General features: G+C 35.2%; 1 protein-coding gene across 2 annotated transcripts; it reads right to left on the reverse strand.

Annotated features, from left to right (window-relative positions):
- Positions 1-1,614: 1,614 nt before the first annotated feature.
- On the reverse strand, positions 1,615-4,589 carry LOC108368435 (chromatin modification-related protein eaf-1-like). Of its 2 annotated transcripts, none has more exons than XM_017623284.1 (3): positions 3,752-4,589; positions 2,990-3,595; positions 1,615-1,921 (listed from the first exon to the last, which is right to left on the reverse strand). In XM_017623284.1, exons 1-3 carry the CDS (start codon positions 3,913-3,915, stop codon positions 1,783-1,785), a joined length of 909 nt encoding a protein of 302 aa, XP_017478773.1. In that variant the 5' UTR covers positions 3,916-4,589; the 3' UTR covers positions 1,615-1,782. The 2 variants fall into 2 exon arrangements, with proteins under 2 accessions (XP_017478773.1, XP_017478772.1); XM_017623283.1 differs by having other exon boundaries at positions 2,990-3,661.
- Positions 4,590-11,533: the final 6,944 nt, after the last annotated feature.

The following is an 11,533-nucleotide window of genomic DNA, read 5'->3' on the forward strand; positions in this document are numbered from 1 at the left end:
ATATCGATGGCTGAGTGGAAGATCGACCTATCTCGGCAGCCAGTTTGAAAACGCTCTATCTCAAAAAACTTTTCAAGAACGCCCTATTTCAGAATTTGTTTCAAAATCGCCCTATCTCAGCTGCCGATTCAAAAACGCCCTATATCAGCATATTTTCAATACATTTTGAAGTGTGATAGGGCGTTTTTGAATCGAATTTTGAGATAGGGTGTTTTTCAATTAAATTCTGAAATAGGGCGTTCTTGAAAAGTTTTTTGAGATAGAGCGTTTTCGAACTGGCTGCCGAGATAGGTCGATCTTCCACTCAGCCATCGATATAGTAAATTGGTTGAAAATCGTCGTTTAAAAATTTCCATATTTGTGTATGGTTGTTTTTGCAACCTGTTCAGTTTAAGCTGTTTCGCATTTGGTTTTACTTCGTATTTGAAATTAAACTTTGAAATAATGATAAATATGAAGATGAAGACAAAAAAAAGGCAAAAGTGAAGATAAAGACGAAAATTGAGATAAAGGCGAAAATGGATACAATGAGAAATACATAAGAATTAGGTTAACAGAGTTGAAATTTTCCGGTAGGAATCGAAATAAAATCAGCCATAAAGGTTACTGAAATTGATCGAATCATCGGACTTTATTAGTATCGAAATTTATCCATGCTTATTTAGTTATCGCAACGTATCGAATTATTCAAACTGATCAATGTTTACTGTTGTCGAAATTTATAGACACAGAAACTTAGTTGTCCAAATTTACGGATAGTTATCGAGCTATAAAAACGTGTGGGATTAACGAAATTTGTCAAGTTAAAGAACTGTATCAAGTTATCGATATTTATTGAATTATCATTATTTATAGACTTAACGAAATGTATCGAGGTGTCTTAATGCATGGAGTTCTTTCAACTTACAGAGTTATCGATAATTATTGATCTATTGAAATCGGTTGGTTCAACGAAGCGAAGTTTAAGGAATTTTCAAAATATATCGATTTATCGAAATTTCAAGGTTATATAAGCTTATCGATTTATCACTGCTTATCGAATTTAATCGTCTTAACAGAGTGTAACGAGTTATGAAAATGTTTAGATAGTTTTCGAAAAATGTGGAGATGTCAAAAGTAAAAATTTATAAACGTATCCAAAGTTTTTACATTTTTGAGTTATTGAAATTTATCGAGCCATCGAATTTCACAGTTATCGAAATTGGTCGAGTTAACGAATTTTGTTGAGTTATCGAATTTTAGTTTTCTTGAAATTCATCGAACTATCGATATGTATCATATCATTGAAATTTATCGATAAACTTGAATGTATCGGGTCAATTCCAAGTCCTGCCGAAGTCCTCCAAAGACCTTCTCAGACAAAATAAAATTTAGTTACATTTTAGCAGAAGATTTTCCGGTTAGTTAATTTGTACCGTCTAAGTTTTGCTACGTGTTAAGTTAGAAAACCTCTCCAAGGCTTCTAAATCTAGAAAAACTGTCGAATTTCGACAGTAACTGGCACTCTAGTTTTTATTATACGTCAATACATCTCAGTAAATAGGTATATTTTTGAAAAAATTTCCTGCATTTTCAATTCATATTTATGGTCACCATAAAGTAAAGTTGCATGAATTAGCGCAGCTTTCGAGCGTCTGAGGCATTTATTTTATTTAGATTTAAAACTTTTTAGAAGCACACGTTTTTATGACCAGACGCGCAGCTATCTAGGAGCAGTCTTGCCTTTTATGTTGAAGTTAAAAAACAAGGCGCAATGTACAAATTCCGTTTTCACTTTTATATTTAACCCGTTGATGACTTCAGAACACCTGCACTTAAAAGTGGTCGCGAATCGCAGCATCGCTGGCATGGCTTTTGACCCTCAATGCAGCAAATTTGACAGGGCTGAGTAAAATTGAATGGCGTCAATGCATCGTCTTCCCTACAAAAAAGAAAAACGGAATGATACCAAAAAGTGGAATACATACATTAATATGCCTTGGTGCAAACACATTTCATATACACGTATGTATGTATGTACTAGGGATGTTAATTTTTCGGCTTGTTCCGATCCCGGAATTTTCGGGATGGCGCTGTCACAATCCCGGGATCCCGGGATTAGTCCCGGGATTTATATATTCATTAATTTTCAACAATTTGAATCGAAAAATTGCTTCTATATTGCTTGAGAAGCTCTCCTACCATGAAATAAATAATAATTAAATGGGTTTGAAACCTATTTTTTATTTAATGTGGCATTTTTATTTTTGCCTTCTGACCGCAGGATTTATTTTGAAGGGCTTCGTAATTTCAAAGATATGATTAATTTAATTAAAAATTATTCGAAAAATTCAATGCAATGTAGAATAAAAATATGGGTAACCAATGCAATAGGAAATTCCTTTAGAATTTAAAAAATTAAAATTTTTTGGATTCACAAGGACGAATAGGTAATTTTTATGCTGACAAAGTTGGAAGAACGGAATTCGAGCATTTTATCGAGTTTATATAAGACCTTAACATATAATTTTTTCAAAAACAAATATTGCGAAATATCAAGGATACAATTTTAAAATGACATTTTCAATATTTACCAGCCCTTCTGCACCAGGAACTTGAATATGTTTAAATTCTACAGGATTTCATCATTAATTTTATACCCATACTTCTTCTCTAAGCATATTTCTCTGAATTTTTTAAATCATTATTGAATTACTGACGTCAGAGTTAAAAACTAAAAACGCAATTTTACTATATTTGGCACATGATTTCACGAATATATTGGTATTTGTTTTTAAAATTTATTATTGTGCGGTGTTATATGTATAATGAGCTACACATTTATAAGAAGATATTAATTGTTAAATAAAAAAGAAATATAGCCAATACTTGTCAATACTTGTATTATTGCAATCCGGGGATTTTTGAGACCTTAAAAAGTCCGGGATCCCGGGATCCCGGGATTAACATTCCTAGTATGTACATAACGTTTCGAGTACGAGAAACTTACTCCGCGTACGATGGGAGCAACGGACTGATCACAGAATTTGTGCTATTGAACCGACCAAGGCTCACACCCGAGTGGATATGTGAAGGTACTGGCTGATCGTATTGTTCGATTTGTTGATGCTGCGTCGCTGTGGTTATTTGTGGTCGACGAAAGTTTAAATTTTGGAACTGCGATTGCACCGACTGTTGTGGTTGCTGAGTCTGATATAGATTCTGTTGCTGCGATATTTGGTTTAGCCGCACATAATGAGGAAAAGTGAAAACCTGCTGCTGCGAGTATTTACTATACTGAGAAAATTTTGGAGGATTTGGTAATGGTGGTAATGATGGCACTGGTCTTAATTGTTGACGTTGTTGATTAAAGTTTTGCTGTTGGCTAAGTTGTGAAAAAAATTGTGGGTCATACCGCTGAGGCCGAAATGGACTGCGCTGTAGATTTTGATTTACTACAGCTGGCGGTGCTGCATATTGTTGTTGAATCTGACCGATATGTTGTTGTGTAATAAATGTTTTACTTCGTTGATTGTCCAGGCGAACTAAACCATTCAAAGGTAAACTAACTCCAATCGCTTGTGATTGTTGTTGTGTTGGCGTTGCATTCAGAAATCTTACCATAGGGCGAAAAATAGATTCTTTAGACGGTATTAGTGTTCGATGTGAAGGTTGATCGTACCTATTGCAGATAAAGCAGTCATTATAATATGTATGCAAATTATAAGAAACAACATTAAACTTTGCTACAATTGATAATCGCTATCACCACCTTTGCAACTGTTGTTGTTGTTGTGATTGTAAAACGCTCGCTTGTCGTTTGACATGGTTGACTGACTGTTGAGACTGGTAATTAATCACATTTACTGCGTTTGTGTTTATCAAATAACAAAACAACGAAAATGAAATGCAAATTACGTCTACTTTTGCGCACATATTTTAAGCGAAATTCACAATTTTTGTTTTAACGTATTTAACAATTTCTAATATGGCTCTTAAAAATATGTACATATATAAACATAGCAGTGTACGTACGCGATAAAAGCTATTTATTTAATGCGCACTTGTAATCTTCTTAAAGTCATTTGTTACCCACCGCGGTTCACAGTAAACTAAAATCTCATGGTATGTCGTTTGCAAGCAAAGCTCGAGCCTTGAAATAGTCAGTAGTTACGCCTCTAATTGTGAAGGAGCATACATCTTTTCCGTACCGGAATTGGCGATGTTAACGCTATTTATTGAGCTGATAATACTCTGTTACGCATATAATGGTCTATTGTCAACAATCAGTAATGTAGTCTTGTGTGGTTGTCGTTTTTTATTTTCTTGCCAGTCATTTCGGTAGTTATTTTATGAAAATCCATTTTGCTTTGTGTTTACTAATAGCGATTTCTTTTCTCGAAATAATATTGTCTTTATTCTGCCCTGCGCCAGGGCTGACAAGTTTTTGTGTTCTTTTATCAGCATCTTCACATGCAATTACGTGCTCTTTCTTTAAAATGTTGCACTCTGATAATGTTGCCATATAAGAAGGTGGCATTTTTTTCGAGAAAAGAAAACGCCATAAGATTCGTAAAAATGTGCAAAATAAAGAAAAATAAAAATGGAAAAACGAGAGCAAGTAAAGCGCTTTATTTTCAGTGAAATCGAACTTTATTGTATATTTATGTACCCGACGTATGTTTTGGAGATCGCGTTGACCAACAAAAATTTAAGTACTAATTTCTTGTGTACTTCCTATCTAGAATCAGTGGAGCATGTATAAAGTGACGATTATTATTTTTTTTTCAGAGCGGTACGCGTTCCGGAATTTTGTAAAAAAAAACGTAGGTATTGGTATTTTATTACTTTTGTATTCAAACACGGTTTATATTAGTCGACGGAGCAAATCATTTTTTAAATAACGGGTCTAGTTTTCAACTATAAATGTAGCTGATTTAATTGTTTGTTGATGTTAGACTTGGTAATCAAAACAGCTTTTAAAACTCTGACGTTTAACTATATTTTTCCACGTGCCCAAATATAGTATTATTAGGAAAAATACTTTTTCTACGGGTGCGTTAATTCCAGGCATACATAAAACATCTTTAATAATTATGCGAAAGTTTGTACGGTTTTTGAAACACTCCGACTAATAGTATTCAGCAGCGATGTTCTCATCGACCCAACTTAAATTTTTTTCTTCTGTGGCCTAACTGCAAATAAGCGAAAACTCGTCGAGCTGCTGCTAATAAATACATGTATGATCAGCACATCCGTCACATTCTGTACTTTTTCCTAAAAAGGTACTTTTGTCAAATTTCGATTTTTTTTCCACCCAAATAGCAGTTCGTATGTCTCCGCAAAATTCCACAATTTTCGCACTAAAATGAGTGCAAGATAATACTCCCATCCAATAACGCAGATTTACAAAAAAAAACACAGTTGCTGCATATTGAAACAAACCTCTATATTCCTATGTAATTCGACGATCACGTCAGGTTCGAGGTACACTGAGCCAAAAGCACCATGGTTTTATAACTAAGTTATGGTTTGTTTTTGTCATGGTTAATAAGCCGATTGTAAGAAATGTGATTGAAGTTGAACATTTGAGAACAAATTCGTGTATACCCTGTGCGGAAAATCTCTAGTTCTGAACTGGTGCGCTTCTACTACATTTAGACCCAGTACCGGTTCACGATAAACACTTTTTCATGCAAGCAACTGGCGAATTTAACATGGCGATGTCCTTGGAAGTGTCAATTTCCCCCCGCTGGATCCCTTTTTCGATAGTTCCGAACTAGTCCTAAATTCTATAGTTCCGAACCAGTTCTAAAATCGACAGATGAAAGTAAAAAGTACCAATCTTTTTTGTTCTTCCGTGTGTGCGATTTTAAGTTATTTTGGAATAAATGTGAATTTGGAAGAAATCAATTTGAAATTAAATTTGTTTGAGTGATTGTAAGAAATGTACGTTTACATACCTTTAGCTGTAGCTGAGTTTGCAGAGGTGCTCGCTGTTATTTCCTAGATTCCAGACGGTCCCAAGATGTTGAAATGTTAACACAAATTTTAGTTTTGTATTACCAAGCTATGAAAAAGCATCTGCAAAGCGCAGAATAGAAGCGTATTTGAATGAAAAAGCCGCCGAACACATATGTATGTAAAGTAAACAAGCCCCCCGCTGCATCCCGACAAATATGATCTAGTTCGTTCTGCATCCCTTTTTCTATAGTTCCGAACCATTTCTAAAGTCGTCACTTTAGATATAGATTTCTAGTGAAAAAAACTGAAAAAAATTAGTTTCTTAAAAGTACCACTTTTTGCCGATTTAGAACTGGTGGGGATCTAGTTCCCATCGGACTAGTTCCTTTTTGGCGGTACGGAACTAGAAATTTGATTCACTAGCCCGCGGTTTCCCTGCAGGGTATGACAGTGGCTGTCCGTGCAGTGATGCTTGCTGTTATTTAGCAGTACGAATGCCGTCAGCGCGATACAAAATATTTTTTTTTCTGTTTTGGGTTTTTCTTAAAGCCTCTGAGAAGTGCAGAATCAAATCAAACGACGAAGAAAGTTGATTTAAGTTGAATGTTTGAAGACACATTTATAAATCGGCTGTAGCTGAGTGTGCAGAGATGCTCTTCTTATTTCATAACATTCAGAAGATGCGTGATCAAATAACGTGAAAGGCAACATGTTAAAATGATAAAACTAATTTTTGTTTTGTATCTCGAAAACCATTTGTGAAATTCAGAACATAAACGTATTGAAACGAAATATCGCCAACCAAATGTTTGGTTAATGTAAACAAAATTGTGGATTATATTACCAAATCCGTTTCAAGTTTGAATTTGGTAAAATTAACCTATTTTTGGTTGATTTTTTGCTCAGTGTAGGGATGTCGGAAAAACATCGAGGCATTGAAAATTTTCCATTCGATGTATAAATAGTCGATGCATGGACGCATCGATGTTTTTTTGAAAACTGACATCTCTAGTACATTGAACTCTCTTTCCACGGTTTTCAGTTATACAAAAAAACGAAGTGACTTTGACCAAAAAATTGAAATGCCTCCAAAGAGTTCCCTTAGAAACATAAGTAGCTCAGTTGCAGTAGTTTATTTCAAATTTTGTACAATTTTTATATGGTGTTTTCGTTTCTACCAAAAACTGTCGCCTTTTGATTACACCTTTCTCTTTTCGTGTTCGATTATAAATTAGGGGAATAGGGTGACATAATTTTGTGTTCGTTTCTCAAAATGACACACTCTTGTAAGGCAAACAAGGCACATCTTTGCCCTTTGAAGCTTTACCTGGGGAGGTGGTTGACTTGGAAATCAGGTGGTTGTTTAAAACGACATTGTTATGAAAAACGTGAACTAGCAAAGGGCAAAACGGCAAAAACATGTTCTTTTACAGGGTTGAGTGTCACAATAAACACATTTTGCACCGGGAAAGGGCAACATTTTTTACATGAAACGAAATCGCCATTAATAACATATTATTTTGTGAAACATTATCTGAAAAATCCTATGCAAATCGATGAATCGATGTATGCCCTTCGATGCATCGAAAGATATCGATGTAAATTTCGATGCATTGAATCAAAGAAAAACATCAATGTAGTTTTGCCAATGGCATCCCTAGTTCGAGGTCATTTGAAGGTCACGTAGGGAAAAATTCATTGAATAAACCTGAAAATTCAATACAATTCTTCTGAATTTAACGGACCTCGAATTCGGGTTCAGCGAGTCTAAAGCCCCATATAAAATAAATCTCGAAGCGAGTAAAAACGGGAAATAATTTTATTAAGCCACGGACGGTTTAAAGGATCTATGAATTAATAAAAGGTCCGCATTGGGCTTTGTGAAGGTGCTCTTTCAAATCGTCCATCGCTGTATTAGCACATCCAAATTTTGTTCGAAACATGGTTTTATTAAATTTGTGGCGCAGTCATTGGACGAAAACTTTGATTTTCTTGCACCGTGTAGTACACCCCTGCACCTTCAGCTGCAGCTATATCCAAATCTCTGGAAGTCGCCAACTGGGTTCTTTTTAAAAAGAGCAAGCATTTACGAGCTTCATACGGCAGCTTGACCAGAAAGGCTGTGGTTTATTATATTTTACAAAATAGTATTTAAGGTACACTTGCGTTTAGACAATTTGAAAATTTTAATATCGCCTTTATTTGAAATGAATTATTTTCTTGCGCCCATGTTCTCCAACCCTTCGATTGAAAGGATGAAGAAGAATTTGACAAAATCAGCTGATATTCCTCCTTATAATAAAGAAGTCTCCATAGCTAGGATTGCGATTTTGAGTTTTTTGTATTAAAAGTGGTGCATTTTATTTTTATTAGTAGGTTGGTAGAACGACTAAAATTTTGATAGATTTTGTGTATTTAGTCCATGTGGTGTTTGCGAAACCGAGATTTTTTTACTCTCGCTGGGAACAGCGCGACAGATAGCCCCAACGCAGGACGTATGATCACGTAGTTATGTAGCTCCATGCCCGCCTGTTATTCGGTTTGAGGTGAAGGCAAAGGCGCTGTCAACGGCTACGAAGAAAAAGACGAATATAAATATACAGACAAAGATTAAGTTTGAGGCTAAGGTGATATGAAGAAAAGGATGAAGATGAAGATAAAGATAAAGATGAGGAATATGCAAAGATAAAAATAAGTTAAACTTGACTTTATAAAAATAAGTTAAGGAAAAATATGGAGATAAAGGTAAGGATGCAGTCGAATATGAAGACGAAAAAGATGGAGACAAGCAGTGGCGGATACAGGGGGCGTGCGAAGAGGCGATGGCCCTTCTCGTGGCAAATCTAAGCAAATTCTTGATAAAGCTTATTTTGCATATAGGTATCTGGCAATTTGGTTGGTTTTTGCATACATTCGCCTTACGTGCATAGTTTGCATACTTGACAACATTTAATACATTTTCGGGGAAAAAGACGACAGAAATGCGTGAAACAAGGTGAATTAATACCTATGTTTTTATACTTCTGCCATCCCCTTATAGGAACTCTAATTATTCAACAATGTTAAATTACAAGAGAAGGCCATTTTTGTTTGATAATTTGAAAGAGCGTATTTTCTTTTCAGTGGCGGATCCAGCGTGGGAGGGTCGGTTTTAGGTGTTAAACTACGTATCCGTCAGTGGCGGACACCCCCCACGTTAATGTTCATTTCATTTTCATGTTAGGTTCATTTTCGTGACATATTTATCCATCGAATATCAAAGGTCCACAAAAAACCTACTTCAGAAAAATTCAAAAACGGCATTAATATTTCTATGGCATATTTAGTTTGGCGAGTCCGGGTATGCCCTCTGTTTTTTCAATTCATTTACGAATAATTGCGAATTGTGAAGAATTTTCAGTTTCCAAAATTTTGATGTTTTCTAAGTTTAAATTAAATAAATAACTAGAAAAAAAAATGCGGTAAAGTGTGCTAAAGACCCATACGTTCTCGTCGAAGTTGAGTAGAGGGTATTCCGAGGACACTGAAATTTGAGGATATATAATTCAGTAAATCTCGGTATTTAGCTCAGACGAAAGTATTTGAGTATCGAGCGCACTTTTTTGCATTCGTTTTCTTATATTTTTAAGTTATTTTTACTTATGAAGAAAACATAAGGAAGAAACTAGCGGTGCATCGAGTTTTTCCAACGGATCTTTGACAAATAATATTCGATCAGACTAACAGATTTTTATATATGCCATCATCGAATCTTCCTATAACTAGCTGTTGAGCATTTCTGCTTGGAATCCCTTCTGAAGGATCTTAAACTTCGACTTTAAATAGCGCAGAAAGCAGACGTAGGCGGACAGTTTTATAACAGAGGTTTATAGCCAAGGATCCAAAATATATCCCTATAAAAGAATATTTCCTGACTAGGCTTCACAAGCAAACAAAATTACTTTTATTTATTAAAAAATTTTGCTAAAAATAAATATCCCATAGCCCCATTTGAAATAGTTCAAAAGAATATAAATTTGTTTTTGTATGTCTACTAGTTTTATTTTAAGATTGGTCCATAAAAAACATAATAACGAAAGAAACAAATGCAGCTATTGAAAGCGCAGAAAAAAATCACAAAAAGAGCTATGTTCTATTCGACGTACTCAAAAATCCTTCCAACAGATAGATAGGTTATATATGTAGCTTGGGAAAATAAAGTCTAACTCTAAAGATAAAAGCAGCTTTTTGACATAACTTTCAATGGGATATCTGTCAAAGAAACCTGCTTTTAACTTTAAGCTCGACCTAGAATTGCAGCGGACGACGGTAAAGCGGTCGACGGTTAAACGCTGTCAAAATCAAAACTCACGAATGGCATGGAATGGCACATAATTGCGGCAGCAGCATTTTTGCCGCCAACGTTTTTCGGTTGGTTTAAATTTATTTCTATTTTTACCGCCCAGCGGGGGCGGCACATTGTTGATTACAATAATTTTTATTATTTTCACAAGTTTGCAAACGCTTTGAGCCATTTTTTAATTCCAGCAAATATACAAACACGCACGTACCAAACAAATAAAAATATTTTAATGAAAATTTCCAAATAAAAATGACAGTTAACGGGAGCCGACCTCAGCCGCACGGATTTCACTGCGGTTACTGAACAGCTGTTCGCTTTACCGTCGTCTGCTGTAATTCTGGGTAGAGCTTTAGAGTCGACTTTATTTGCAATGTGAAGAGCTTGGTATCTGCGACGAATATTCTTTTCTTTTTATTTACAAAGCCAGAATGCAGGGCTACACTTTAAACTAGTAACGCTACTTCGGAAAAACGTTTTTCAACCCTTCGACGGTAAAAAAAAACATGGCTGCGAAGTACCAGGCTGACAGAAAATTCTTGGCTATGAACGTTTATTATAGCTCATTAAATTTCGGTACAAAAAGTGAACGTTTGAAGCACCTAAAAATTCGCGTTGATTTTTGTGAATTTTTTTGGTTGAAGACGTTTCGGATTTTCACCCACACAAAATAATTATATACATATGTTCTAAAAGACTCACGCGTTCGATGCAACGGAGTAAAGTTGCGAAAGCAATCCAAACAGTGCCAATACTGGTCGACGTTGGCTGCAGTTTTGGCAACTGTTGCTAGTTTTCAAGATTTTCCGAATGTGCATAAGTGCATTCATACATATTAAATGGGTTCAAAAAGAAAAAAATACGGTAATTCTCTAGGGTTGGGTAACAACCCCTAAAAAAGGTGCGGAAAAGTCGGGAGGGGTACCAAACGACGTGTTTCGGCCCCCCTAACAACAATCCGGAGGGGGGGAGTAATATTATTAACCATTTAAAAGTTATGAACAAAAGACTTTTGTTCAATTTCGTTGTTTTCTATGACCAATTACCACCTCAAAAATGCACTAAATCACCAGTTTCCACTTTTAAAACACTACTAAAAGGTTTCCGGTTATTATTTTATGCAAACCAAATCATTTATTCACTTTTATTTTATATATTTCGTTAATAAAACAGAGTAAACAAACTTTGCGCCTGCTAAAATTATTATAACCTCAAATCGCTGGTATTGCCACTTTATTTCACATTTCATTT

Source organism: Rhagoletis zephyria, unplaced genomic scaffold, assembly GCF_001687245.7.
Source record: "Rhagoletis zephyria isolate East Lansing unplaced genomic scaffold, Rhagoletis_zephyria_1.1 Rzeph_scaffold_03122, whole genome shotgun sequence".
Classification (NCBI taxonomy): Eukaryota; Metazoa; Arthropoda; class Insecta; order Diptera; family Tephritidae; genus Rhagoletis; species Rhagoletis zephyria.